The sequence below is a fragment of the Paraphaeosphaeria sporulosa genome, assembly GCF_001642045.1.
Source record: "Paraphaeosphaeria sporulosa strain AP3s5-JAC2a unplaced genomic scaffold CC84scaffold_7, whole genome shotgun sequence".
Classification (NCBI taxonomy): Eukaryota; Fungi; Ascomycota; class Dothideomycetes; order Pleosporales; family Didymosphaeriaceae; genus Paraphaeosphaeria; species Paraphaeosphaeria sporulosa.
In genome coordinates, this window is record NW_017253366.1 from 1,835,938 (window position 1) to 1,863,436 (window position 27,499).

Genomic DNA, 27,499 nt, shown 5'->3' on the forward strand with positions numbered 1-27,499 from the left:
TTCCGCCTCCCCTGTGAAAGCAATGGCAACTAAAGAACCTCAATCGCCTCACACGTTCCGTATGCGAGGTCATAAATGGTTGGAGTACTGGCTATGGGTTGATACAAACCAATATAAGGCTGGATGCGTAAAGGTCAAAGGTGCTCCTCAACCTTCACCATTGTCGCACACTTGCCCCAGAACAGCATAGTACGCCGTGCTCACGACGCAATATTAACGCTCAAGGACCAGCTACCACGCTGCTGCTCCGATTCCAGAAATCCTGAGGTCGAACAGCTCTCTTCTGCCCGCGATAATGGCGTCGAACGCGTCCGATCTACAAGAGCAAGTCGACATCGCCGAGTGGCGTCTCAAGCTGCTCAAGGCGCACAGCACCCAATACCTTGCATCAGATGAGTGACGCCGCCGACCGTTGGCTTGCACAGATCGTGCAGTCCAACCAGGACAGCAACACCCCAGTCGCCACCCAGTATAGGGCGCAATTCGCAGCCCGCATGAAGGAGAAGGCGAGTCGGGCGCTCGACGTCATTCTCAGACTCAGACACCGGCGACAAGACCAACGACGACAACAAGCAATAAGTTTTGTTGTGTCTCCTCATAGACATTCACGACGTTGCTGGCGTTCGGGCACTGGGACTGCTAGATTGAGATGAGCAAGCAAGGTTTTCATGGCGGTCTTTTGGGTTACAGGCATTAGGGCTAGATATCCCGGTCGGTGTCATTGACATCAGTCTGACGATGAATCGACGCAGCATTTACTTCAATGTTCATGCTAATATGATTCGAACAACATGATTCGATATCGCGTATACTGCAGATCGCTGGCACCATGTCTGAGGTCTAAGTACTACGGCCTTGTATTCACCTTTGCCAACCCTTTCAGATCTTCGCTCCAACATGTTCACCCTTTTCCCCTCCTCCTTCCACGCTCTCCACAGTCGTAGGAACACCCTCGATCTGCAATCCCTCCTCGCGAATCGCAGCCTGTTGCTCATCTGTGAGATCATCCTCACTGAGCGTAATTTTCGGCCCGGTAAACCACTTCCTCGCATCTACAATCCGTCAGCATGCACACACGTATCAAAAACCCATCCCACTCACCGATAAAGTAGTAAGCCAGACTCCCGCCCCAGACCGCACAGTTGACGACGACGGTGTAGTTCATCGTCTGGGGCGTCGGACTCGGCCCACCCGCAGGAAACATCGCGAGCACGATGCCAAACACGAGGAACACAATCGCCAGCCACCCGATCGGCCGGGAGAGCTTGTCACCCGTGTACACGGGGCCGGGCTTGAACTTCTTCTGGCCCCAGACCAGGCGGCACAAGATCGGCGTTCCCCACGCGACGTTGTTCGCTGCGACAGCCAGCGAGAAGAGCGCGGACGCCGCGGCCGGCGCGATCAAACACAGCAAACCCAACACGCATGCGACGAGGACGCAGCCCCAGACCGCGCGCACGGGGATGAGCAGTCGGGGCGAGACGCGGCGAAAGAACGAGCTGAAGGGGAGTGCGCCGTCACGAGAGAAGGCCCAGGATTGGCGGCTGACCGCGACAAGGATGGAGAGGCCCATCAGAAACTGCACGATGAAGAGGAGGCTCATCATGCCCAGCGCGCCGTGCTTGCCCAGCGCGTCGTAGTAGATCTGCGCCATGGGCTGGCCGAAGGGGGATTCGAGGAGGGTCGAGGTGTCCTGCGTCATGCAGGCCGCGAGGACGATGCAGATTATCCAGCCGAAGAACCAGCAGCTGCCGATACTAGTTGGTGGTCAGGTGGCGCTTCGTAGGTGTTGGCTTAGTGGAAGGGAAAGTTGGCGTACCTCATGAGAATGCCGTATGGAACGGCTTTGGTTGCGTTGGACGCTTCCTCTGACATATGCACACAGGAATCAAACCCTCCAATCGTCCAAATTGGCGAGAGCCATGTCAGGAACCAAGCGAAACCGGGAGACCACGTCGTCAAGTTGTCGGTGTGGCCGAAGATGTACTTCGCGTCGTTGCGCTCGTGTTTCCGTCCGATGGGAAGAGCTATTATCGTCGCAGCGATGAGGATGAAGTTTGCTATGACGAAAACGGTCTGCAACTTCGCCATGGCCTTTGATATCGTGGATGCAAGCACGCCGTGGACCAAGACGCAGCACATAAATACCACGTAAACGATGCCATTCGACGGCTCCCATTCGCCATCCCGTGAGATGACAATGACGGAGACAAACATCAGCGCAAAGCCGTAGTCTATGCTGCACAGTCCGCCAACAAGGCCCAGTGTGTTGCTATACCCGACCAAAAACGACAATGCGTTGCGCGTCTTCGGGCTGGCGAAGTAATGTGCTGTGTAAGGTCAGTGTAGGGATCTGATTATGGATTGATATAGACCCTACTCCACCAGTAAAGTCCCCCGGAGGTAGGCATCGCACTTCCCAGATCCGCCATCGCGAGGCCAACGACGAAGATGAACGCGCTGGCAGTGAACCATCCCTGGGCACATCAGCGCATTGATTCCTCAATACTAACTTCCAACATACCCAGACAAGCCCAGCAGGTCCTGCTGGCAGCGAGTACGCCAGGGTGGAAGCTATAGACGGAAGCAGACCCATGATGGAGAATGCAATGCCAAAGACCTCAATGATGCCAAAATTTCTTCGGAGCTCTTGCTTGTAGCCCAGCTTTGCTGAGAGTTGTCAGTCGGTCTGTTTCTCTGGCAATATTCGGCCTGCATACCCAAGACTGCGGCATCGTCCTCGCTCGCAAGACCCTCTGCGACCCCAGTCAAAGAGCCCTGCCTCTCAGCATCGTACTTGGGAACTTCCTCAGCCATGTTGGTATCTCAATCACAATGCGGGGATCGATTCGCAGAGCTCCAGCGCGAATGGTACTAAACGTATCTTATGGTATGGTGTCAAACAGACGCTGATGTCGCGTCTCGTCTCACCGTTACACAACCTACTCTCCCAGCGCGTGCGCTGCACGACCATCTTATCACATCTGCGCATCCCGTATCAAGCCCTGCATGCATGCAATCAGCTACCCCTCACTGCGGCTTGCGTTGATGTGCTCCCTTATCACGGCGTTGACTCGACAATGGACGATAAGCTTTCGGCGCGCCAACCAGCGCGCATGGTGATGTACACTAGTGCAGGCATGCTGCGAGGTTCGCGTGCGGGAGCTGGAACGGGCTAGACTAGATGGGAGAGCAGGGGTACGCGGAAATACTCCGCGAGGAGTGATACGTCACGGCGTGGCGGTCGAGAGGTCTGGACTGAATTTGTGGGAGATGTATGCTTTCAAGTTGGAATTGGCAGACGGCCTCGAGAAATGTGCTGCTCACGCGTGATAGACTACACTTTGCTGTGGTAGCGTGCAGGGTGGATGCTTAGTACGCATCTGTAAGACGTCTTGGTCGTAGGCAAGCTTCTGCTGACCGATGATTCAGGGGCTAAAGGCTGTCTTTTCGTTATTCTTGGCAGTCATCGTGTAGCTTGTCAGAAATCGTTGGTTCGGTGTATGCAGAGGAAGTCTTAGGTAGGGGTGTTGTGCAAGATTGACTACACTCACTTGAGGATCATAACGGGAAGAACTTCGCTGGAGATACCTAAAGTGGCGAAAGGAAGTTGGCGTCTCTCAGCAAGATGGAAAGGGCGGTACTGTCGTGATATGTGACGCTGGACGCAGATTTTATTCACGCCAGGATGCATTATTTGGAAGATGACTAGGTATTCCATTTGAAGAAAGTGAAGAAAGCCACTGGTGACTGCAAATGCGCATAGCACGCCTCCCAAAACCCTCAAACGCATCAGCTGAGTCGCTTGACGATTGGCTTTGCACTTAAACCGAAGCTCACATCCTAGACCCTGCAATACATTGATGAGCGCAAATGGCACGCTCGTTTTGGTAAGGGTAGGTACAGCTGTTGGTCAGGCGACTCAGCCACTCTCAATCCTTTATGTGAGTGCTTTCTTTGTACGAGAACCTATATAAGGAGGTAGATGTGTACAGTAAGAATGGTATCTCTTCTGATCATTAACAGCATACCTGGTATACGTCGGGCATCATGTTGTGGGTGAGGACGCTGCGCACTCTCTGTACGAGCCGGAGTGCTCCTTCCTTCAGGGAGCGAGATAAAAAAAACCAGTCATATATCGCAGCGAGAAAACCTGGTCATCATCATTCCTTATATCCCTATGAGACTCTCAAGGCGCCGCCCGACATCGGTACAGCGTTACTCAACAAGCAAGCTCGCTCCACAACGCGTGCTTGCCCGCGCGTCCACTACCACGGCACGTCTCCTCCACACTGCTCCCAAACAAATTGCCTACACTCTCGCACTTCTCTCAACTGAATCTCTCGCACCCCCGCCACAATGTTCCTCTCCACGATACAAGGCCTAGTCGTCTACCTCACTTACCCGCACCCCCTCTTCGCCGGCGCAATCTCCCACATCTCACTCCTCATCGACACCCTCACGCCCCTCCTCACCGACCTCGACGTTCTCTTCTACGCCTGTATCTTCTTCATACTTGCAATTATCGGAAGTCTCCTCACCCCACTAATCGACTGCCTGTTATTGCACTCCCTTCCCCTACGCCGCCCGCGGTACCTCGTCATATATGCTATGCTATGTAACGTGGTTATTATGCCTGTTTGGATGCTGTCTGAGGCGAGGAGGGGTATGTTGAGGGTTATTTAGGTTCTAGCTGGAAGTACTATGTTGTTGAGAAGGCAGTGAGAGGGGGCAGCAGTGGGATTGGGTTCGGCGAATGAAGACAGGTGGGACGGTTACAGGGCCGTGCGTGTGCTGGATCCGTCCGACTGCGTATACACACTGGTGGATAGACGCACAGCTGGGCTGAACAACGATGTGGAGCGGCCTTCATTCCTGGACTATCAAGATGCGATGCTACCAGATCCCGGCATTATACCAACAGCAAACGATACGCTGAAAATCGTACACGACATGACCTTCTACGCCAAACGTAGGAAAACCCACCAGCCACTCACGAAACTTCATCAGACTACGTCCCCGCACCCGCCGCATCAAATCCCTCCTTCTGCCACACCGTCCCCTCGTCCGCCGCCGCGGCGATTGGGCCTCCCGCGGCGGCGACCTCTGCAATCGCCGCCCCAGCACTTCCCCCGGTATACGAAAACAACATGTAAAACACCATAAAATGCAGCCCGAAGAGATACGCCGCGAACACATTCCTGCTCGTCCGCGTCTGCAGCACAAGTCGCGTGACGCGGAAGACGAAGCGCTCAAGGACATGCATCCTCCTAAACGCGCGTGCGGACTCGCGCCCGCGGAACGCGGCGAAGGGGCTGATATTCGACTCGTAGGCGGAGCGGTAACGGTCCAGTGTTAGGCCGCTCGACGTATCATTTGAAGTGTAGAGGGGCGTGTGGGAGGCCCCGGTCGAGGCTGCGGGTCCGCGGTTGTAAGACGAGACATAGCGCGTTTTCTCGTAGAGGTCGAGGTTGTCCTTTTGCAGGGCGGCGACTTCGGAGCGCAGGGAGGAGACGGTGGTATAGGACTTTTGGAGCTCGGATTCGAGTTCCGTGTTGCGCTTTTTGAAGCGGTCGCGCTGCGCGGTTACCATGGGGAGGATACCGGCGTTTCCGGGAGCGGAGAGGGTGGCGCCTTGGGGGCCGGAGGCTGGGTCGAAGCCGGAGATGATGGAGGAGGTAGGCGAGGAGGCGCGTCCGCGGCGGGTGGAGGGTGCAAAGGAGGACTGCGGGTAGCGCGAGGTGTAAGTGCCGGCTACTGACATGGCGGACGGGTCGAAGGCGTTGGAGGCTTCCTGCTGGACCTTTTCGAGATCGGCTTCTAGGGTTTCATTAAGGTTCTTGGATTTCTCGAGCTCCATGTTGGTGTTGGAGAGCTCTTCTTGGAGGGCTTCGAGGCGAGTTTGGAGGTCCTGGTGTGAGACGCGCAGGACAGTGAGCTCGTTGCTGAGCTTCTTGTTGCGGGCGAGGAGGAGCTGCTCTAGAGTCTCGCCTTTGCCCTTGCTGGCGCCGCCGTTTTGCGACAATGCGATCTCGGTGGCTTCATCGTCATCGTCACCTGTCGCGAACTCTATGGACTGCGGATGGTCAGTATGTAGCAGGAATGATATGGAGTGGAGCGCTCACCTTGAGCACTTCGAGTTCCTGCTTCACATTCTCATAGTCGCTCCACTTCTGGACTTTCTCGCGAAGGGCGTCCTTCTCGCTCTTCAGGGCCTTGATCTCGCGCTCCAGGCTGCGTGTTTCTGTCTCCAGGCGGGCCTTGTCAGAGTCCTTCTCGAACCGAGCCGACTCCAGCTTGCGCAACAAAGACGAGTTTTCGGACTGCAGGCGGAGGAAAGCTGGATCATCTTCGACCGGCACTGGCTGGGTGACATGAGCGGAGGCGGATTGTGCCAGCTCCCGACGCAGCTGTTCGTTCCGAGCCTCGACTTCGGCCAGGCGATGGCTCGTCCTCTCCAGCTCGGAGCTAACAATCTCGAGCTCGGCAGCTGTCGCGCCCCGGCCGGTGTCGCCCTCGGCGTCTTCGCCCTTGCCAAGCCTCTGCGAGACCTCGTAGCTCGCCTTCAGCTCCTTCAGCAAGCGGTCCTGGCTCTCGACCTTCTCTTCCAGGCTCTTCTCCTTGGACTCCCAGTTGTCCTGCTTCTCGCTCAGCACAGCTTCCCAGGATGCCTCGACGTCCTTGATCTTGGTGTCTCTGCTGTCCTCCAAGGTCTTGCGTGCGATGCGTTCCTCCTCGAGCTTCTTCTCCGCGTCTTCCAGCTGTGACGTTAGTCTTGCTACTGTCTTCTGCAGACGCTCATTCTCGGCGGTGATCTTTGGGACAGTCTCCTCGGCGGTGACCAGCGAGTCGATGGAGGCTTCGAGGAGCGGATATGGGTCGGGTGCTTCGGACAGCGGCGAGTAGAGCTGGAAGAAGGCGGCCTGCACCGACTTGGACTGGTTCGAGATGAGGTCGATGAAGCCCTGGTACGCTACAGAGTGTCAGCATGCATGGCACGCAGCGTGTGCAGCAACAGGGCGTACACTTCAGCAGGCCCTTGATGTCGTTGAGCTTGCTTGCATCGTCGAGCTTGCGGAAGTCCTTTGTCTTCTGGGCGAGGTCTTTGCGCTGGGTGAGCGTGTCCCGCTGGTGTGCGACGAGGTCGGAGGCTACCGTGTCGAGCTGCGGAACGAGGCTTGTCAGGTCAATGTCTGCGTCTGCGGTCAGCGCTTCCGGGTGCTGCTGGCGGGGGCATCACGCACTGCGCCACGCGCCGATGGCCTTCTGGAACTTGTTCTCCTCTGTGGTGTCGGCGGCGCCCTCGTTGCGTGGCGCATCCTGGGAGCTCCTGCTCTCCGTGTCCGAGATGCTTTCCATGCCTGCGCGGGTCGAATTGCAGTGGGCGGCAGCAGGATCGTCAGCTGTCTCACACGCAGGGCATCTGTGCTCGGCGGAGGCGCATGGGGCGTTTGGGGTTGGCGAGGCGGTTGCAGCCAGCGTTCGCGATGCATCTGCTGGTGATGCGGGCTGAGCCCATACCGATTGGCTGGGTCCGCAGCTCGTCGAGGCTGCACCACACCTCCACCACCCGCGCCCGCCATGAGCTCCGTGTCGTGCGCATAGAGAGCCATGGCGCCCGCAGCTCGCATCAACCATGGCAGAAGCACCTCGCCCGCAATTGAGCGCGCGCCCGCCCCCGCACCATGGCGCCTACATGCTGCGCAAGCTCGTCTCCGGCCTGCCGCTATCCGCTGACGGCCAGCAGACCGACGTGCGCATAACCTGTGTCGAAGTATGGGGTATGTCACGTTGAACGTCCACCAGAACCCCCGGAGCTAGACTAAGCTCCCCAGACAACAACCTCTACGTGGGCACCTCGGCCGCAGAAGTCCTCCACTTCGTGCTCCTCCCCGCCGAATCCAACGACCCTACCGAAGAGCCCACGGCCATAATAGCGTCCAGGCTCGAGCCCTCGTTCAACCAACCAAGCGATGCCGGTGTCCAGCAGATCCTGTTGCTCCCTGCAGTCAACAAGGCATGCATTCGGTGCAACAACTACCTGAGCTTCTACACGCTGCCCGAACTGAGCCCCGACTCCAACGCGAAGCCTTTCTCGTCGTCATGGATTGGCGGCTTGGATCTGAACGCAGAACAAGGCCACGATGGCGCCGTGGTCATGGTGGGGCAGAAGAGCAAGACGCGACTGGTCAGGATCTCAGAGGACGGCGCTCCTCGCGCCCTGAAGACGATAGAGTACGGAGGCTGTGTCACATCGGTCCGCCGTGATGCATTTTCCTGCGCTGCCGATGCTCACTCGTACGCGCTGCTTGACGTGGAGAATGCACAAAAAATCGGCCTGTTCCCCATATCTTCGCTGGATCCAGATGCTGGCGACGTAGGAGGTGCTGCCGAAGACATCACCGCCACGCTACACCCGCCGTCCAGGAGTGTTTCTTCCGCAGGTGCACATCCGCGTGGGCTACAGGATGAACCCCGAGGACACTCGAGAAGCTCGAGCTTGGGCTTATTCGGTACAGCTGGCCCAGGATCGCGCGCCGCCAGCCCACGCGCCCCTGCCCAGCGATATGGTTTCGACGTGCCAGAATCGCTGTCTCGAAATATGTCGCCCGCACCTGCCCCATCTCCAGGCCGTTCTCCGACTAGACGTCTTCCTGACAGGACGTCAAGTCTGCCCAGATCTGGCGCCACCTCGCCTGATAAACCTTTACCACCCCCTCCAGCTACCGAAGAAGTTGCGCAAGCAGAGGAACAGCCGGAAGCCCTTCCTGCTTTCGTCCCGTTGAAACCGCTCGTCGCATCGCCAACACCGAACGAGTTTCTGCTGACTGTAGGCACCACGCCATCTGACCCAGGAGTCGGCATGTTTGTAAATCTGGATGGAGACATGTCGCGCGGCAGCATAACGTTTGCCAGTTATCCCGATGCTATTGTTGTAGATGGCGCAGGAATCGACATGTCCATGTCTATGGAAGTCGACATGGATGCAGAAGAAGGCTATGTCCTAGCAGTGGTGCACAGCGAAGTAGATGGTGCGTTCACGTATGGCGTCGAGATCCAACGATGGGATCTAGATGCTGCCGAAGCAGAAGCCTCCAAGGAATGGCTAGACCTACGTGCGCTCGGAAGTTTTGAGTCGGAAGACCAAGTAGCGGTACCTCTAGGACTGCGTACAGTCGTGCAGCCGGTGGATCTGACACTTTCTGAGATTGGCGCAAAGCTTATGGTCAAGCGGCTGCAGTCATCGGATCCAACCACAGCGAAAGCTACACAAGAAAAAGCCGATCTCGAATTCACGGAGCGACTGTCCAAGCTGCAAACCAACATTGTGCTCTGGGCCGGAGACCAGATATGGTGGGCTCTAAGAAGCCCTCTGGTCATCAGGCTAGACTCAAGATTAGAAGAGGCACAGTTCGCCTCCTCTGGGGACACTGGCCGCATACAACCCAACAGACGCTTACTCGAAACCATATTAGGGGACATACGAGGGCAAGAACCGCGCAATGAGTCAGAATACTTGAGTCTCATCTACATTCGGCAGAAGGCGTCGGTGCTACTCTTCATGGAAATGATACTACGAACTCGGGACAACATCATCGTGTTTGAGAATGAGAAGCGTATTACAGAGCAGGCACTGATAGAAGGAGAGATCGATCCCCGAATCGTTCTCTCGGTACTGCCGATACTGAACGAAGAAGTTGTGCAAGGGCCGGACGGTATACAGATATCTGGCGGCATTACGACTTTGATCGAGCAGTTCCTCGAACAGAACAAGCTTTCTGCCATGCCAGCCGACGTGAAGGGCCCTTTCGGCGACAACCTTCTCCAGGTTGTTAAAAAGTACTTATCTTTCTGGAAGAAACAGAAAGGTATGGCAAGCGTGACAAACGATCCTTACGTGTTTCAATCCGTCGACACTGCCCTGCTGAGGATCCTCTTACTGCAAGACCAGGGTAACCCAAAGGGACCGGCCACAGCTGGTTCGGTTCGATCTGAACTCAACGAGTTCGTGGACAAAGACGTCGAATGTTTAGACCGAGCTATAGTCTTGCTCGAGCAATTTAAGCGTCTGTACTTGTTGAGTCGACTTTACCAAGGAAACAGCAAGCCACCAGAAAAGGCAGCCAAGGTGCTCAGCACTTGGCGACGCATTATCGAGGGGGAGGTTGATGAAGGCGGGGAGTTTATCGATGGTGAGAACGAGGTACGCAAGTACTTGACAAGAATACGCGACCAGTCCATGGTAGAGGAGTATGGTTCGTGGTTAGCCAACCGTAACCCAAGGCTCGGTGTACAGGTATTCGCAGATGATCGGAGCAGAGTCAGATTCGACCCTACGCGAGCCGTGGCCGTGCTCCGTGAGAAGGCTCCGGGTGCTGTCAAAGAGTACCTGGAGTATCTGGTGTTCGAACTGAAGGTACGTCTTGCTCCTTAGAACCATCTTTGGTAGTTGCTGATCATCAGTAGCATACGCAATATGTGAATGAACTTATTGCGTTCTATCTCGACACTGTGCTCACCGAGCTCGAAGGAGTTCCTTCGTCGCGGGACACATTGCTGCAAACCTACGAGACATACCGTATCTTACTCTCACCTAAGCCTACATATCGGCAATTCATTACCGACAATGCGATCGATGCGGAATGGTGGCGTGCGCGTCTGCGCCTCCTCCAACTGCTGGGCTCCAATCAGCCAGCCCCATCTTCATACGACGTGGCATCTGTCCTTGCCCGTCTACAGCCCTATGAACAGGAACTCGTTCCAGAGATGATCATCCTGAATGGCCGCCAAGGTCGACACCCGGTAGCGCTACGCCTACTCACGCATGGGCTCGGCGATTTCGACACCGCGGTATCATACTGCCTATACGGCGGCTCTTCTATATTCCGCCCTTCAGGCTCAGGCTACGTGCCCCAGTCCGAGCTCCCTACGAAATCCGAGCAGTCCCGCCTGTTCAACTACCTACTGCAGGAATTTCTCCGTCTCGATGATCTATCGCAACGTATTGAGCAAACTGGCATTCTGCTAGAGCGGTTCGGCGGCTGGTTTGATATCGGGGATGTTCTGTCTATCGTACCAGATGAGTGGAGTGTGGATGTCTTTTCGGGCTTTTTAATACAGGCATTGAGGAGGCTGGTGAGAGAGAAAGCGGAAAGCGGGATCGTGAAGGCTTTGAGTGATGCACAGAATAGTCAGATGAGCGCAGAATTGGTGGAGAAGAGGGAGGACTTGGGACCCACTTTTGAGAGGGTCAGTTGATAGCCTTGTAGATATGAATGACCTGAATGACCTCAACAAATTTCCTTAAGCATCCAACGAGTATACTTGAACGCTGTGACAAAAGCGTACCTTCCTGTGTAAGGTCTTGGCATGCGCCAGTCATAGCGCGCCTTGACGATCGACACTGATCTCTTCACACTTCTCAACCACATCTGCTAAGCGCCAATTGTCCGCGACGACAAAAACATATTTCCCATAGACCTCAAAGCCATCGTCTTTTATCTCCCGAGCCCCGAGTCAATTGTCACAGCAAGATGCAACGTCGTATGGTATGCCTAGCCCCCGCATAATTTTTATTCCTCCTGGCGCCTGCCATCACAACCGCCCCACTTTCACTGAAGTCAGCCGTATCGTATTTATGGCAACCTTGCTTTCCGACCCTCAGCTCTTTCGGCTATGATCCCCGATATTACAATTTTTCGTCCTCGTAATATACTGCGCTAACGGCGCTACATCTAGCTCTCCAAGGAGGATGAGGCCTCAGCAGGCGCGGAAGACATGGAGGTGCGCCGCGAGGATCAAGAAAAGATCAACCGCTTTAGTTCTCTGCACCAGAAAGAGACGGCTATTGAGGACGAGCTGAAGGCGAAGATGGTGAGTACGACCCTCGCTCCGGCGGTAAGCCTCGTACGGGTTTCTATCAAGAGCATGGGCTGTTGGTTTTAAGCGCAAAGCTGAGCCCCATTACAGAAGGAGAAGGAGGACCTAGAAGAGATATCGGGCGAGCTAGAGCTGGTGGACGAGGAGGAGAAGGTGCCGTAAGTACAACCACATTCCCCCATTCACCATTCGTGACGTTGTCTCGCGACTCATGATGGGCAAAGAGGTTAATCAGACCAACAGTTACAAGATTGGCGACTGCTTCGTCTCATTACCACAGCCCGAAGTCCTCGAGCTGCTCCAGTCGTCTACAGAAGCAATCGACGGCGACGTCGATGCCTTGAAGGAGCGCCTCGACACCATCCATGACGAGATGGCAGAGCTTAAAAAGGCGCTCTATGGCAGATTCGGAAGAAGTATCAATCTCGAGACGTAAAGCCACCAACAGCGTTCCGGAGTTGGATAATGGTTTCCGGTTAGGCGCAGGCGACGAATGTGCCATAAATATTACAGCCTGAAAAAATTATTCACTCAATTCATCAGCATCTGTTTCGACTGTGTTTTGTGCTACAGGCGTGCTCTGAGCGAATACCGAGCAACGGTTGGTACGGTCAGCGTGCTTTCATAGGGCCGCCCATGGGTTCTCGCCTCTCGGCAGCCGTGCCTCAGCCGAAACTACACGCGCAAGGCCCGCCGACCGACTTCAACGCAGCACCCCAGATGATTACAGATGCGATCCAATAGCAATGCCGTCATTACCGATCACGTGCCGGCTTTGCCTCCCGACCTGCATATGTAGTCTCGGGTTGGATCTGCACTATTCCCGCCAGATCGATGTGCCTTGTCCACCTCGGGTATGCTATTAACCCAACGCGGGGTTGTTGTCATGGCTCCCCAATATGCTAAAAATCTCGCATTCGTTCTTTTGTCATCGTATTCCCGGGCGTCTGGAGTCATGCCCAACATTCTTTTGGTTCCCTTCTTCCCTCTTAGACCAACGGTATTCCGTGACATGTATGCAGCATGGCGGACGACCAACACAACCTGGAGCGAACGTATTCGCGGGAAAGCCGCCTGCAGCGCGACGGGTTGGAGCAGGAAGCTACGCCTGTTGCTCTCGTCCGAAGCGTGACGCAACGTACGTCCAACAGCATATATGCACCGTGATACCACGTGGAAACCACAACGCGGGTGCTGCAAATGCAATGCAAAGTAGATCTGAGACATTACAGGGCCGTCTCGCGCGCGGATACCGACTATTTATGATCTTGACAAAGACATTGAGGCGGCGTCAGACGGAGAGAAGGAGAAAGGCGATGAGATTGGGGCGAAGGAGAGTGCGACGCCGGAGTCTTGTTCAGATGACGATCACCCAGGACAGCTTGAGAGACGGCCTCTTCGATTTGAACATGGGGATCCAGAAAATCCGAATAATTGGAGAATGGTAAACGAGCCTTGATATGCTCACAGCTTGAGACTAATTCCATGCACAGTGGAAGAAACTGTATGCATTGTTTGTAGCTATAATGAGTGGTGCGTATTCAGTCAAATCTATCAGAGCACAGCTAACATTACATAGTCATGAACAGCACAATGGGCTCATCGTATGTTTTGCCAACAGTCACGTACCGTACCGAGCAAATACTAACTGCACAGTCTCGCCGCCGGCGCAACAGCCCCGATATCGAAACACTTTGGGGTCACCAGCGAAGCACAACTGATACTGCCGACCTCCATGTACCTGGTAGGCTATGTCGGGGGCCCCATGATCTGGGGCCCGCTGAGCGAGTCGTACGGCAGGAAATGGGTCATGATCGGGTCATTTGCGTACTTTACCGTCTTCGCCATCGCCTCCGCCGTCGCCCCCAACTTTGCTGCGCTCGTAGTATTTAGACTTATGGTCGGGCTCGGCGGGAGCTGTGCGATTTCCGTGGTTGGTGGTGTCTGCGCGGATATTTACCATGATCCTGTGTCCAGAGGGAGAAGCATGGCGATTTTCATGGTAAGTCAACCGTCGTCCTCCGTCCGAACATCACGCTTTTATTTTAGCAATGCTGATGGGAAGGACAGGCAGCGACAACGTTTGGCCCGATCCTAGGGCCGCCCATCAGCGGGTTCATCTCGGTGGTGAGCTGGAGCTGGGCATTCTGGATCGGGGCCATTTTCGCGGGCGCATCGTGGCCACTGTTCTTCTTTTTCCCGGAGACGTACGGGCCCGTGATACTAAAGTACCGCGCGCAACGAATACGGAAAGAGACGGGGGACATGTCCGTCATCGCGCCCATCGAGCTCGAAAAGACGGATCTGCGCCACATCATCACGACCGTCCTTACGCGTCCGCTGCGCATGATCTGCTTCGAGCCGCTTGTGTTGTTCACGTGCTTGTATCTCAGCTTTGCGTGTACGTCCCCTCTTACCCTCCCCCTTTCCCTTCGAGAGTGGTAAGCTGACCGTCCCCCCATCACTAGACGCAATATTCTACATCTATTTCCAATCCTTCCCCCTCATCTTCATCGACATCTACCACTTCAATGCCGGCCTCGAAGGCCTCACCTTCCTCCCCATTGGCGTCGGCGCCATCGTCTCCGCGGGCCTATACCTGACCTGGGACCTGATCCTCCGGCGTGCACAGGAAGCCAACAAGCCATGGTCGCGCAACGAGGAAATGCGCAGGCTACCGCTAGCTTGCATCGCCGGCCCGTTCTTCGTCATCAGCAGCTTCTGGCTCGGCTGGACCGCGCGCCCGGACATCCACTGGGCGGTCCCGTGCTTTGCGAGCATGCTGTTTGGCATGGGGTATTTGTGTTTATTCATGGCGCTGCTGAACTACCTCGTCGACGCGTACGAGGTCTTCGCTGCGTCGGCGATGGCCGCCGCTTCTTTATCCCGGAGCAGCTTCGGGGCCGTGCTGCCGTTTGCAGCGAAGCCGATGTATCGCGCCATGGGGGTGGCGTGGGCGACGAGCTTGCTGGGGTTTGTGAGCGTAGGGCTGTGTGTGGTGCCGTTTGTGTTTTTGAAGTGGGGCGGGAAAATGAGGGCAAAGTCAAAATTCTGCCAATACTTGTTGTTGAAGAAGAGGGAGGAGGCGGAGGCGGTGGAGAGGGAGAGAGACGAGAAGGCTAGTCGGGAGGCGTTGGCGGGGGAAAACAACCAGGGCAGACCGCGAGAGAAGGAGGAAGTGTAATATCCACGGCGTGTAGTGCGTATTAATGGATGGGACTGTGGAATGCATTTCTGGTATTGGCGGACCATGTCTGTGCATTCTTCTACGAGGCGCATGGGAAACATACTCCCTGATTTACCGGATCAAATCAAATGGCCAGATCTCTTGAAGTTCCTCCTCAAACTGGCCGGCTCGTCCTCATCAGGATGTTTATTCTTCGCTATCTCCTCCCACAACGCCCGGAACTTCCTTGTGGTGCGCCCACTTCGTGGCTTATCGAAGCTCGGCCGGAACCCAGCTGTCACATGCGGTATTTAGCTGACCAGCTGTGCACTATGCCAACTACTGGGCCGCTTTGAACAGCTCGTAATCAATCCTCTTGATGCTTCCTGCGTTCGTCGGAGGAGGGTAGCAAAAGTCGGACACGGTTCCGAGAAACCAAGCTCAACCAAATGCATCGATGTCCGGATAAGCTCCTCGCGGAAAGCAACGGCCCCATTGTCCCAAGCCCTCTAGCGATACCGAAACGGGCGAAACAAAGCCTCATCCATTGATCGGGCTGTTGCCAGCTTTGGGGTCAACAGTTGAATACTGGCGACGAACACTTTGGCACACGCTTCACGTTTGGGTTCATTTGGGTCTTTGTCTGGAGGATCGGGGATGCGTTGCGCGAGACCTGGGACCTCGTCTGCGGGCCAGAAAGCTGGCTCAATGCTCGACGATTGCCAGTCAATGATAGGTGTGATAATACCGGGATCCTCCTCTGCTACAATTATGTTTTCTTTGTGCAGATCGGGGTGGAACAGCACGGGAACAGCTACACTACGGATGTAACGCGGCCGAACCTACGAAATCTGATGATCGCAACTTCGGAGTCTGTAGTGAAAGTCAAGGTGTCGCGGGATGGAGGCAAAGATGGCGTCCAAAAGGAGCGGAGGAATCATCTCACGGGTGTCGTGCCACTGCTCATAGAAGGCCTGCTTGTTCAACACCGGAGTGTATGAGTTGGCATGATTTAAAATTGTAACCAAAGTAATCCAAGTGCTTGGTGCGCGAGTTGAGAATTTCGATATCGGACATGGACACCGCTGGCAGCACTTTAATGGGAAACTTGTCCGACGGAGTGGCAGCACCGATGATTACAAAAACCAACCATTCATTCCTTGCTCGATTTGTGGCGATCATGACTTTGAGGTGCTTATCATTTCAATAATCTCTCGTCTCGCGTGGTTCTCCGACTCTTCCACGTGTGCTAATACCTGGAATGCCAAGGATAATTGAACATGCATACATAGCAGTGCTTACTAATTCGAGATTTTCTGTAGGAATGTAGTGGTGCACTCGCTGCCCTCGGCAGACCACCGGTGGCATAGGTCAATTACGACCAGTTACGAACGTGCAACACGCGGCCTTCGGCGATAGCCACGTGAAGTGTTCCAACTTCATGGTTTGGGTAGGCTCGCGTTGGACTGTCGGACACCTGATGTGCCAGCCTGCTGGCAGCCAGGGGCTCTGAAGCAGCTATGGGCGCGCCTCGCAAATTAGAGGAGGGATCCACCATTCTAGATTCTAGCCTTGCGGGCTCCGTCAGGATGCAAGGCCTTCAAAGCCCGCTCATTCTCCCGTTTCCCATTCATCCAGTCTGACCTGGCCTCCAAGAATGCAGCCGCATCGAATTTGCCCGAGGCATCCATATGCTTCGCAGCCTCTAATGCGTCAGCAATCGCCAGATTGGCACCGTTCCCCGGAATTGGCTGTGCGTGTGCTGCATCACCGAGGAGAATAACGCCATGATTCAGAGCAGTATCCTGGACGACTTTGCCATCAATTAGAGACGAGCGCATAAGCCAATGTAGCAACCTGTCTTCTGACATAGTGTCCGTGTTGAAGATGCTATCGAATGGTGCAGGTAGCTGTCCAAGCGTGGCGACTTCGTCGACAAAACTCTTCGCTAACGTTTCGGCGTCACTGATGTTGCGGTCCAACAGCGCTTGGTCTGCTTTATCAGCCGCCCTAGAGAGTGTGTAGCTGACTGCGACGGTCTGTTTGTCGGGGTTCCAAAAGTCGGCTTTGATGGAGAGCAAGACACCGTTTTGGACATGTTGGATCCCATTTGGTGTTGTGAAACAGTCGAGCAGGCCCGGAGGAAGGTTGGAGTATACCATGCGACGCTTGCCATTGAAGACGATGTAGGGTAACACTTCGAGATCGAACACAGGTTTGGAAAGATTGAGCTGAGATCGCGTTGCTGAGTGGACGCCATCAGCTCCAATCAAGATGCTGAAGTCTTCAGTGAGATCTTGAGTCCCATTTTGGAACGTAACACATCGGGATGTACCGTATGATGTGATGTTATTGAGCTTATGTCCAAACCGTATATCCAGATTGCTCTCGAGTAGGCTGGTCAAAGCAGCTCGGTTCACGCGTAGTCTTTGGTCATCGGAGACTAAGGCGCCACTATCTGGGTTATGCACTCCCACTTGGCGGCAGAAGTCGTCCTCAGTCATCCGTAGCGTGTCCAGTAATGGCTTATAAGTCGACTTGTAGAGCGTGATGCCGTAGTTGTTACGCGTTGGATTTGCTTTCACGCGTTCGTAGATTACGGTTCGGATGTTGACCCGGCGCAGGCATTGTCCAAGGGCGAGGCCTGATAGACCAGCACCGATTATGCGAATTGACTTTGGAGACATTTTTGTTTCTGACATGATCTGCTTGATAACAATGTATGAAAGTGCGAGGCTTCGTGGATTTACAATATGGAAAATGACGTTGTCGACAGGAATGTTTCGTCCGTGCGTTTTGGTGGCGTCTTTTGGCCAACATCTCAACCGGCTCGTCGCTACATCCCCAGAAGTCCTTTAGAGGACTATTTATAAACTAGTTCTCTTAAGATGTCTACGGGTGGTGAGGTTCGCAATGGCGCGATGCAGTCTATACCTGGCTCTCCCTATCAGGGTTGCTCAACACTCACAAGCGCTCACTATCCAGGATCTTCGTCGCCGCGCTCTGATAGTACGCAACAGCAATGGTTGTAGCAAAACTTAACACGAGTCACAATAATGGAGACTTCAGAACAGCGATCCATACCTTCGATGACGTAGATAGAACCAATAGTTTCCCCATTTCCGTCGTCGCTTCTACTCCAGAACAGTCTTTCGGGGAAAACGCCTCACTCTCGCCTTTCCATGCACCTCGAATGTCTCTCAACTTGTACGTGAGGCTGTCGCGACCAGGACACCCTATCAAGGAGAGAAAGGACATAAAAAGGATGGTTTGCCTTGACTGAATGTGGTATCTATCACACAACGCCCGCCGACCCCCGCCATCCAAACACCCGATGCTAACCCAAAACCAAATAACCAAAAAAGAGGTATCCCAATCCAGCCCATCCATTTACCAAAACGCCCACGCCGCCCATGCTCCACAGACATTCAATCCACATCCATCCTATCCCCCTCTCCCACCTCCTCAACCTCGCCCCCTTTCCCTTTCTCACCCCCTTTCAAACCCCCAACGACTCCCTCTAGGGCCCGCACCTCGTCTCCCCTAACACGGTTTCCATCGATCACCCCCTCAACCCCATCTCTCGTATCCACACCCCGCCTCTCCAACACCCGCCGACTCTGACTCTCAATATACGACCTCCTTTCCTTGGCCCTCTCCTCGGTCTCTCCTGCTTTGCCGCTCGGCAGCGCGGTAGATGCAAGGTGTGGTTTTAGACTCGCCAGAAGCTGGCGTAAGTGCGGGAGTTGGGTGGTTGTGAAGGTGGTGTGCGTGGTCAGCGGCGTTCTGGTCTCCGGCTTCGCAGAGGATATAGAGGCAGGGAGGGGCTGGACACCGAGCGTCTGCGCGGCGGGGTGGTGCGTGAGGAAAGCAAAGGGCGCTGTTTCCCGCTCTGTGTTTTCTTTCTCCTCTGCGGCCGAAGCTGTCGACGCACGGGGTGCCTGTCTCTGTGTTGGTGGGACGAGCAGCGCCCTTAGCCGCGCAATCTGCACCTCGTTGCGCTTCTTCTCTGCGGCCAGCGCGGCGTGCAACTTCTCCGTCTCGACGAGTTTGCGGCGGAGCGCGTACAGAGCCTCGGGTGTAAGCTCATTCTCCGCAGTTGGAATCTTCAGGCCCTATCCATATCCAAAGTCAGTCAGCTTCCTCTTCTCTCCCTACCGCAACCTCCACTTCACCATGCGCATGTCTTCCAGAACGTACCTCGTAGTGCCCCAACCTAACCCACCCCTCAAACCCCTCCTCCTTCGGCAAACACAACACATTCCTCAACGTCCAAATCTCCAGCCGATCGAAATTCCTATCCACCGCATCCACCATCAGCGTCTCGAGTTTCTGCGCGCCCTCCTCGATCTCAAGCCTTGCTCTTTCCGCAACTCGCTCCTCTCCTTCCTCCGGGTTCTGGGGCAGGAAACCTAGTTGTGCCGGCGGCGCGGACAGCATGCCTGTCTCGAGGGAGTCATTGCAGCTGTACAGGCTGTCGTTGACGGTGTTTATGATGTCGTCGATGAGGGACTGTCGCAGGTCAGTTTTGCCCAGACTGCTTGCATCTCGACAGGAACGAACGCACAATGGGCGGCCACGTAAAGTGCTCCGTGAGCAGCAGATTCTCGCTCTGCTTTGCGCTCGCCATTGCGCTGCTTGTCGCAAAGCGCGAATGTTTACCAGCGCGGTGTTTACCCCAGTCCACCTCGGCGCCAATTGGCCCCGCATCGTCTTGGCGCGGCGTCGGCTAGGCTTGCCCTTTGAACACCAACACCGTTCGAACCCCGCCGACGATTTCGCAGCGCATGTCGGATGATGCAACCAGAGTTCATCTTTGACCGCATCTAATGACACCGCACATGCAAGCCCAGCGCACAACGCAGGAGTGACACTGTCTTAGCCCCCTCCAATACAGGTCCCGACGTCAATCACCATTCACCATTCCTCACACACCATGCACATTAGACAAGACACAGGAGATGCTCAGGGTACACTCGCCTTCTACCCACACGCGAAGGCGCGAGATATATTCCTTTAATATCTCTCCCTAAGCTGAGCTGTCCACGCGGCCCATGCTGCCCTACTCAATACACACAGTCCCACAGAGTAGATTATACAAACGCCCGACCCTCGCTTCACAACGTACCCAACTGCGCCTTCTGCTCGAGCCAGTCTTTTCTCCAAGCAAGCCAGACCTTCCCATGCTACGCTTTTGTATAGAGATCGAGCTCACTCAATGAATATGTCAATTCGCTGTGCCCAGTCCTCGTGCGATGCGGGTCGGCAGGCGGCAACAGCGAGGTGGGTTGAGGCTGCTTCCATTTGCTTTGCACACGTGGTATGGTTGGTATACGTGCGCGAACACCGTGAGAAAACACTTTCTCTATCCGTCGAGTTGACTGAGAATGGAACATGACCAGAGATAACATAGACCTGTGTAACACCAATAAAGCCCTGGGTACTGTCCATCCGATCCCTCCATGCATCGTATCACCGTCGTAAATGCAAAAGATGTGAAAAGCACGAAGCCAAAGTAAGCTCCCGCCAAAACGCCAGTCCGCGGGCTACGGCGAGTTCAGAATGGTCGCACATCGACCAGGTTGAAAGGTAGGTGCAGTCGCTCAGTAGCCTCGCGGTTCCCGCTGTTGGTATCGATCGAGACGACGTTCCTCTTCCTGCCGCAACCGGAGCTTCTTTTCCCTTTCTAACCTGATCTTGTGCGCCTCCGTGCCGTCATCCAGAAGAGTCTCTTGGAACCAGGGGTGTTGGAGAGCGTCCTTAGCCGAGATGCGCTTCTTGGGATCGTAGACGAATATCCGCTTCAGCAGATCAAGAAACTTCCGGTTGAACTCGGTGTGGGGCGGTATGGTTTCCTAACAAGTTCAGCATAAGTCCGTTGCGTCAAAGGAGTGTCTGCTTACATGAAGCTTCTTCATGGCCTTCACGAACTTTTTCGACCCCTTTTGAGTCTCCGTGTTCGGGTAATCGAGCTTGTAGTTCTTGAAGTAGCGGGCAGCACTGGCATTGTTAGAGTTGTTTGATTCACGATATACAGTGCAACTTACGACGACGAGGAGTTCCGCCTGTCTCCTTGCTTGTACGCCTGCTTGATGATGTCGCGGTCGATCTTGCCGCCACACACGGCTTCCATCATAGCCAGATGCTCGAGGTTATCGTGCGTCTGGAACAGAGCATCGCCGGTGAAGAACTCCACTAATATGCAACCGATACTCCAAATGTCGCAAGGGTAGCTCCACCCAAGGTTAAGGATAATCTCTGGCGCACGGTAGTGGCGAGTCGACACAACAGACGAGTGGTATTCGTCGTTGAAGGTAGCGGAACCGAAGTCGATTAACCGGATCTCTGGGTCCAGCAATACTTTGCGGTGGCGAGCTTGCCGGTTCGTCAATGTTGAGGACGAAGGGACAGTCCGGTTGTATGTGAAGGTTTGGTAGTTGTTATTCACCAACAATATGTTCTCGGGCTTGAGATCAGTGTGAATCAGGTTTAGGTCGTGCAAGAAGGCTACGCTGGTGAACAGCTGTTTGGCGAACTTCTGGATGTGGGAGCTCGGGAAGGGCACAAATGCGTTTGACTTCAAGAAGTCGAAGACACTTTGACCGTAGAGATCAGTGACGATGCAGATGTGGTTCCTGAAGTCGAAGCAGTCCCGGAGGTGGATACACCGGTTCATGTTGTACTGATCGTTGGACTTCAGGGTGGACAACACCCTCAGCTCGATGCGAGAGGCCTCTCGGTATTTGGGTACTGATCGGATGACTTTGATGGCGCACTTGGTCCTCTTCTGTCTGTCCCAGGCCTCGACGACCTTGCCGAAGGTTCCTTGGCCGAGCAGCTTGATGATTTGATCTGTGGCAACTGTAAGCAAGATGTTTCAATCAATGTATATGGCACACATACATCGTTCAGTGAGGTCGGCCTCAGGGTGCACCATGTAATGTCCATCTTCGTCGTCTACCTTATGATCCTTGGTATGAGATTTCTAGCGCAGTCAGTACGCAACAACAATCCATTGCCGGAAGAAGTACTCTTACATCCGGAACGACGGACACGTAGACTTCCTTGGCCTTGATGACTGGGTTCGGCGGCGGTTGGTATAGTGCAAATGGGTCTTGATCGTCCAACTCCCTTCGCTTTGCTTCCTTGGCCTCATCTTGCACGGCCGCTCGCGTTCGCTTCCTCTTCTGGCCAACCACGCTGTTGTCCAAAGGCGAGATGTGGTGGCCATTGCTGGAGCCGATGGAGGTCCCTGCGGTGGTCTTGTGAGCTGAGGCGGTGCGATCGGCGGGTGTGGAGTGGCCGTTGGGTGAGTCGTAGTAGGGCGTCTGCGTGGTCGAGTACGACGTGTGCTGGCTATATACTGGGTCGTATGCCGTGGAAGCAGTCGTCTTCCGCTTCTTGTCGGTGTGTCTCGTCGAGCCGTTTGTCGCGGTTCGGGCGGGCACTGCGGGCTGGGGAGCGCGTGCAGGCGGCTCGTCGTCGTCATCGTCAATGACGATGACCTCTTTGGGCAGACCGTTCCTATAAAACTCATTCCAGTCTGGGTTCCGCCGCTTGGCCTCTCGGGCAGCGCTGTCGGACATTTCGGGGGCGATCGGGGGCAGTTGCTGCGTCGAGCGGTGCGCGGCTGTAGTCCTGCGTAGGTCCGAATTCGAGGCGCCGCTAGCGTAGCCGTTGTAGAGTGTATTGCCTATCCGAGCAGTGCCGTTGGGGAGCTGCCCATTGGAGAGTGCAGGCTGGTATGCTTGGTGGTGAGGATAGAACTGATGATGGGGAGGAAGCGTGGCCGTGGCCGTGGAAGGCGTCGACATGTCTCTGGGGCCTGTCGGCGAGCGAGGATGGGCGTCGAAACACGATTTCTGCGCGGGTCGTGCGGTCCACCAGCGGCGGCGGCGAGTGAAGGCACGGTCGAGGGCTGCCGCAGTGAGTGTCTGGCGCGCACAGGCAGATTTTTACCCGCGAGCGTGCTGCTCGTCGAGCGGAGGCGCCTGGCAGCCGTTATCGCAGGCCAGCCAGCCGTTCGAGGGAGGTGCGGAGACGGGCTCTTCAGGCGGCTGCGCGGGCGACCATGGGCGTCACGGCGCAGCGGGAGGACTCGCGGGCTGGCAGGACGGCGCTGGCTGAAGAATGGGACGCGGAGGGCTTGCGAGGACGGTGGACAGTCGTGATGAAGCCAGAGCCAGAAGGCTTTGGCATTGGGTCACTGGACTGGAGCGGAGACTGGGTCAAAGCGCCGATCGCTTCGGTGCTGCAGTGAGTGTCGTTGGGTCGTCATCCGCATCCATGGCAACCACATAGCGCCGCGTCGCGCACAATAGCGCTGCAGTCCACCTGTCTCTGCGCGCTGTTGCCGTGGGCATGCACCGCAATAATACTACGGACTGCTCTACGGTGTTGTGCTGCTGCTATTGTTGCGCGCAGAGCGCCTGCAGCGCGGGTGCGGCGTCACCTCACCTTACGGACAGGCCAGGTAGCTAACCCACTCAATTCACCCGATAGAAGACGGCGCCCCATGCTACTTAATATCTATTCGGTCGCTTGCGCCCCAGCGAGCCTGCGGAGCCTGCGGAGCCTGCGCAAAAGGCTGCCTCTCCGCACCTGGATCCGCATGTACGTTGCGCCCGGCTGACAATCCGAACCCAGCTCCAGTGCCGCCGCTCATCAGGAAGCCTGGAGGCCACAGCGCTGCTCAGCCATGCTGTGTTTGCCAGCGAACTAGGTAAAATTGCAGAAAATGGATGGAGTCGACTCAGCCCACTGCTCAAAGCGGAGCGAGATGCCCGGACCGTGCCGAGTGGGAGACGCCAATGTCACAGAGAGCCACCAGCTGCAACCTTCACACACAGGAGGTTATAGCTAGGGAACTTCAAGTATCGCCACCAGCTCGGTCCCTGTCATGCTTCGTGTCTTTCGTTCGCATTAGTTAGAAGGGGATTGTGCTGCAATACGAAGTAATGTGAGATATCGCGACATTTGTGAGGCTGGACATAAAGGCTGTGCCTTGGGATTGCCCTCATTATACGGTCCCACGGGTGCCGGAACAGAACTTTTTCGCATCACTCACATCGTTCGTGAGGTTCCATGGTCATTCGCAGTGTCTGAAACCGAAACGGTGCTGGATAGCCTGTCGAGGTCACGTGTCGTGCGACCGAAAGTTCATGTGGTGAGCCTGGTGCGAGCGACGGTTTGGGTATCTGCTCGACACAGCATCTTGGAAGTCCTTGCAAGTACACATGCGCAGACGAGAACGTGCACGCAACGCAACGCAAGGCTGATGTGAGCAGTGCATCCTTCGTGCAGCAGCTCCATCTCTCGGCAGACGCTTGCCTGCCCTACAAACGTACGTGATAAGGTGAGGTCATCAGGCAACGTCGTTCGCTCCTGCCCGCGCTCGTGCACTGTCCCGCACGAGCGGCTCCCTCTCAGCCTTCGCAACCGCGTTCGAGGGCTATCAGACGCCCTGTCCCGCCTTCTATCGCCGCTCGAGAGGTGATGATGCTCCTGACCGGTGTGACGACGTCTTGTCTGATTGGGAAGAAGCCCTATCTGCCGTGCGGTCCAGCAACCAAGGGCCACACTCTGCGGGCGGCGAGGCGCTTGTATGCCGTCCAGCGGTTACTCGTCCTGTGCATTCTTCCGCCGTTGGTGCAGTCCTTGCATTATGCTGTCTGAGAAGCGAACGCGCTTTCAACGCAGCCCACAATGCATCATGTACTCAAAGCCAGAATCCCGCTGCCATTATTGCCGTCTCGCAGCATCACTAATGAATTGCGTCTTGACTGCATGCTTCCACGTCCGTGTGAAAGTTGAAGTGCCAGGGACCCACTGCAAGACGCTGAATTAGTGAGCGACACCGTTGAGCGGGGCACTGCAATTCGTTGGGCAGGCGGTTGCGGATGTGGTGTGGTCGGCTCGTTGGTGCTGCCAAGGCCGAGGGTCGAGACTCTCGGAACTCTGCGAAATCGGGGAGGTGTGAATGGCAGCGGAATTGGGGCCACGGATTCGAACGCGAGTCAGCTTGATGCTGCTATTTATGTTCTTGTGAATGTCAGGTCGGTGCGGAACGAGCAGCCAGGCGCACGGAGCCATGGAGCATCAGAAGGTAAAGATGATGATAGAGATTCGTTGGAGTCGTTATACACGGTTGACAAACATCAAGAAAGGAAGGAGATATTCCAATCTGGAAAAGGAAACCGATGGATAGAAAAGGATAAAAGAGAGGACAACCAAACGACATACCAAACTGCCCGTAGAATGGCATCCGTACGCCAAATTGCATACTGTTCTTGCGGAATCGCTCAAACAGTCTATCTAATCCAATCTGTATCGTGAACATCGTTAAATTACCTCAAAGTACCAATTTCCTCCTGTTGCGACATGAAGACGAAGGAGATCTAACCGCCAATTTTGAATCAAGACAAAACCACCCATATGTGCAAGTCTGTTGGTACAATTTGTGCAGATGTTGACTTGTTTAGGAGGTCACGACTTCTGTGTAGTAGGCTTGAACTCCTCGAAGAAGTTCTCAATCAGGTTGCCAACGACGTTGACGATGAGGTCGATCTCGTCCGCGTCAACATCATAGGGGGGCGCGATGATAATGTGATCCCCCTCTCTGCCTTCCGGGTTAGCACTACCCGTGCCAGGATAGACGTGTATGTTGTGTGTGGTGAGACCTATGCGAGGGTTAGTGTGGGTTAGAAACGTCCACGGTAGGATTGCAACCTACCCATCTCTTGGATGGCTTTAGAGATTCTGTCATCCGGATTGAACGGAGCCTTCAAAAGCCTGTCTTGAACAAATTCGATCTGATAAAGTCAATCAAAACCCCCCCAGCACGTCGATGCAATGCTCACCGCAATAAACAGCCCCATGCCGCGGATGTCACCGACATGGCGATGAGCCCCAAGCCTGGTCTGAAGACCTTTCATGAGACGGTCCCCCATTTCTTTAATATTAGGTAACAGTTCTTGGACCATCTTGAGGGTTTCAAGAGCCCCCGCGCAGGTTTTGGGCATGCCCTGGATGGTATGTCCGTGGTTGAAAGTCCCTGAGCCTTTGCGGATCGCTTCCATAGCTCCCAGCTTCTTGCCAACGAGCATAGCGGAAAGTATCTCATAGCCACCAACCAACCCTTTGCCCAAGAGCTGAATATCGGGCACGACACCATAATGCTGCCACGTGTGAAGAGTGCCGGTCCGGCCCCAGCCGCACATGATCTCGTCGAAAACAAGTGGAACGTCGTGCTTGTCGCAAAGCTCTCGAACAGCTTGGAGATATCCAGGAACAGCCGGCATGCAACCCAGCGCCTGCGGTCCCGGTTAGTGATTGGGTACATATTCTGCATAGTACAGACGCGGAAACGTCGGCCAACCAGATGAAGGCTTGGCTGCATGTTCGTGTAACCATCAATCCGACGACGCGAATAAGTGAGGCTTTGTAAACAGATAAATGAAGGCGGAGAATGAGCCTGGATACTTACTGCACCAACAACAGGCTCACAGACGAAGCCAGCTATCTTCTCTGGGCCGACATCTCTGAACTTCTGCTCCAATTCCTTGACAAGTCTTGCAACGTATTCTTGGACCGTTTCGTCAGCTTTCTTGCCACGATACGAGTTGCACGCTGCAACCCGAGGGACAGTCATCAAGACATCCTGGAATGGTTCTCTTCTTGCCCAGTAGGAACCCCATGAAAGTGCAAATGCCGTAGTTCCGTGATAAGACTGCTCACGCGCAATGAAAACTCTTCGTTGTGCTTGATTGTTCTCTGCGTGATACTGGAGGAGTAGCTTTGCTGCGGCCTCACAAGCGTCAGAGCCTAAAATAGGGTTAGAAAGGCAACATGCCCAAGACCAGAGACAGACTCACCCGAGCCATACAGAAGAGCCGCTTCCATGTGACCCCCGGTACTTTCTACAAGAGCATCGACGAAGGCTCTTGTAGAGCCATTAGTGAAAGATAATGAGCAACTGTAACCTCCGAATTGCCGATATGCCCTATTCACCGCGTCTGCTATCCTGTCGTTCGGGCCGGGTCCAAAGCAGCTCACGGCAGCTCCGCCGGAAGCATCAAGTATCCTCCGTCCATCCTCGGTGAGATAGTAGTGCTTCTCAGCTCCTATTTGCTCGACAGTAAGATTTCTGAAACTCCGTGGACACTGAGTCGAAGGCTTAGGTGAAAGGCTGCGAGCCGGTAATGCGCTGGCCTGAACAGCTCGGCTCGGAGGGACGGCTGTCGGAGACCTTACATGAGGAGTGACCCGAGTGGCCTTCTTTGCATTGAGCATTGTGTAATGACAGAGTGGTACAATGAGTTGAAGTTGGCAAAACGTCCAAAGATGATGAGAGGAAGGAGAGAGTGTGTGAAATGAGGGAAGAAAGATGCAGGCGGTAGAGGGGTTTTATAATCGACGTTGCAGGAACGTTCGATTCTTCACCGATTTTTGAAC

At 55.0% G+C, this 27,499-nt stretch overlaps 12 protein-coding genes across 12 annotated transcripts; 4 read left to right on the forward strand and 8 right to left on the reverse strand.

Annotated features, from left to right (window-relative positions):
* Positions 1-797: 797 nt before the first annotated feature.
* CC84DRAFT_886762 (amino acid transporter) lies at positions 798-3,183 on the reverse strand. Its single transcript, XM_018187794.1, has 6 exons — positions 2,721-3,183; positions 2,525-2,670; positions 2,381-2,477; positions 1,820-2,330; positions 1,102-1,757; positions 798-1,052 (listed from the first exon to the last, which is right to left on the reverse strand). Exons 1-6 carry the CDS (start codon positions 2,815-2,817, stop codon positions 880-882), a joined length of 1,680 nt encoding a protein of 559 aa, XP_018034443.1. The 5' UTR covers positions 2,818-3,183; the 3' UTR covers positions 798-879.
* Positions 3,184-4,359: 1,176 nt separating this feature from the next.
* Positions 4,360-4,686, forward strand: CC84DRAFT_1261085 (uncharacterized protein; the record flags this gene model as incomplete). Its single annotated transcript, XM_018185033.1, has 1 exon — positions 4,360-4,686. One exon carries the CDS (start codon positions 4,360-4,362, stop codon positions 4,684-4,686), a length of 327 nt encoding a protein of 108 aa, XP_018034444.1.
* Positions 4,687-4,863: 177 nt separating this feature from the next.
* Positions 4,864-7,463, reverse strand: CC84DRAFT_1166202 (uncharacterized protein). The gene is made up of 4 exons (XM_018178893.1): positions 7,245-7,463; positions 7,026-7,193; positions 6,126-6,973; positions 4,864-6,076 (listed from the first exon to the last, which is right to left on the reverse strand). Exons 1-4 carry the CDS (start codon positions 7,357-7,359, stop codon positions 5,012-5,014), a joined length of 2,196 nt encoding a protein of 731 aa, XP_018034445.1. The 5' UTR covers positions 7,360-7,463; the 3' UTR covers positions 4,864-5,011.
* A 104-nt stretch (positions 7,464-7,567) lies between these two features.
* CC84DRAFT_1207279 (uncharacterized protein) lies at positions 7,568-11,291 on the forward strand. The gene is made up of 3 exons (XM_018182089.1): positions 7,568-7,781; positions 7,836-10,417; positions 10,468-11,291. The coding sequence occupies exons 1-3, from the start codon at positions 7,637-7,639 to the stop codon at positions 11,257-11,259; spliced, it is 3,519 nt and encodes a 1,172-aa protein (XP_018034446.1). The 5' UTR covers positions 7,568-7,636; the 3' UTR covers positions 11,260-11,291.
* A 130-nt stretch (positions 11,292-11,421) lies between these two features.
* Positions 11,422-12,427, forward strand: CC84DRAFT_1166204 (Prefoldin, subunit 4). The gene is made up of 4 exons (XM_018178894.1): positions 11,422-11,549; positions 11,740-11,874; positions 11,971-12,038; positions 12,124-12,427. Exons 1-4 carry the CDS (start codon positions 11,535-11,537, stop codon positions 12,314-12,316), a joined length of 411 nt encoding a protein of 136 aa, XP_018034447.1. The 5' UTR covers positions 11,422-11,534; the 3' UTR covers positions 12,317-12,427.
* Positions 12,428-12,903: 476 nt separating this feature from the next.
* Positions 12,904-15,406, forward strand: CC84DRAFT_1149964 (MFS general substrate transporter; the record flags this gene model as incomplete). The annotated part of the gene is made up of 7 exons (XM_018176686.1): positions 12,904-13,018; positions 13,113-13,324; positions 13,374-13,413; positions 13,460-13,484; positions 13,537-13,882; positions 13,951-14,281; positions 14,349-15,406. The coding sequence occupies 7 exons, from the start codon at positions 12,904-12,906 to the stop codon at positions 15,062-15,064; spliced, it is 1,785 nt and encodes a 594-aa protein (XP_018034448.1). The 3' UTR covers positions 15,065-15,406.
* Positions 15,407-15,462: 56 nt separating this feature from the next.
* CC84DRAFT_1063133 (uncharacterized protein) lies at positions 15,463-15,873 on the reverse strand (the record flags this gene model as incomplete). The annotated part of the gene is made up of 2 exons (XM_018173606.1): positions 15,463-15,553; positions 15,626-15,873. Coding segments are annotated over 2 exons (339 nt in total), but the record flags the coding sequence as incomplete, so codon positions are not given.
* Positions 15,874-16,605: 732 nt separating this feature from the next.
* CC84DRAFT_1219307 (FAD/NAD(P)-binding domain-containing protein) lies at positions 16,606-17,733 on the reverse strand (the record flags this gene model as incomplete). Its single annotated transcript, XM_018183069.1, has 1 exon — positions 16,606-17,733. One exon carries the CDS (start codon positions 17,731-17,733, stop codon positions 16,606-16,608), a length of 1,128 nt encoding a protein of 375 aa, XP_018034450.1.
* Positions 17,734-17,921: 188 nt separating this feature from the next.
* Positions 17,922-18,554, reverse strand: CC84DRAFT_886873 (uncharacterized protein). Its single transcript, XM_018187795.1, has one exon. It carries the CDS (start codon positions 18,434-18,436, stop codon positions 18,095-18,097), a length of 342 nt encoding a protein of 113 aa, XP_018034451.1. The 5' UTR covers positions 18,437-18,554; the 3' UTR covers positions 17,922-18,094.
* On the reverse strand, positions 18,112-20,126 carry CC84DRAFT_886942 (uncharacterized protein). Its single transcript, XM_018187796.1, has 3 exons — positions 19,614-20,126; positions 19,247-19,558; positions 18,112-19,161 (listed from the first exon to the last, which is right to left on the reverse strand). The coding sequence occupies exons 1-3, from the start codon at positions 19,674-19,676 to the stop codon at positions 18,475-18,477; spliced, it is 1,062 nt and encodes a 353-aa protein (XP_018034452.1). The 5' UTR covers positions 19,677-20,126; the 3' UTR covers positions 18,112-18,474.
* A 523-nt stretch (positions 20,127-20,649) lies between these two features.
* Positions 20,650-22,860, reverse strand: CC84DRAFT_1095577 (kinase-like protein; the record flags this gene model as incomplete). The annotated part of the gene is made up of 5 exons (XM_018174621.1): positions 20,650-20,901; positions 20,950-21,046; positions 21,094-21,898; positions 21,950-22,031; positions 22,084-22,860. 5 exons carry the CDS (start codon positions 22,858-22,860, stop codon positions 20,650-20,652), a joined length of 2,013 nt encoding a protein of 670 aa, XP_018034453.1.
* Positions 22,861-25,531: 2,671 nt separating this feature from the next.
* CC84DRAFT_1096177 (PLP-dependent transferase) lies at positions 25,532-27,337 on the reverse strand (the record flags this gene model as incomplete). The annotated part of the gene is made up of 5 exons (XM_018174655.1): positions 25,532-25,725; positions 25,761-25,857; positions 25,906-26,358; positions 26,532-26,869; positions 26,920-27,337. The coding sequence occupies 5 exons, from the start codon at positions 27,335-27,337 to the stop codon at positions 25,532-25,534; spliced, it is 1,500 nt and encodes a 499-aa protein (XP_018034454.1).
* Between the last annotated feature and the right edge of the window lie 162 nt (positions 27,338-27,499).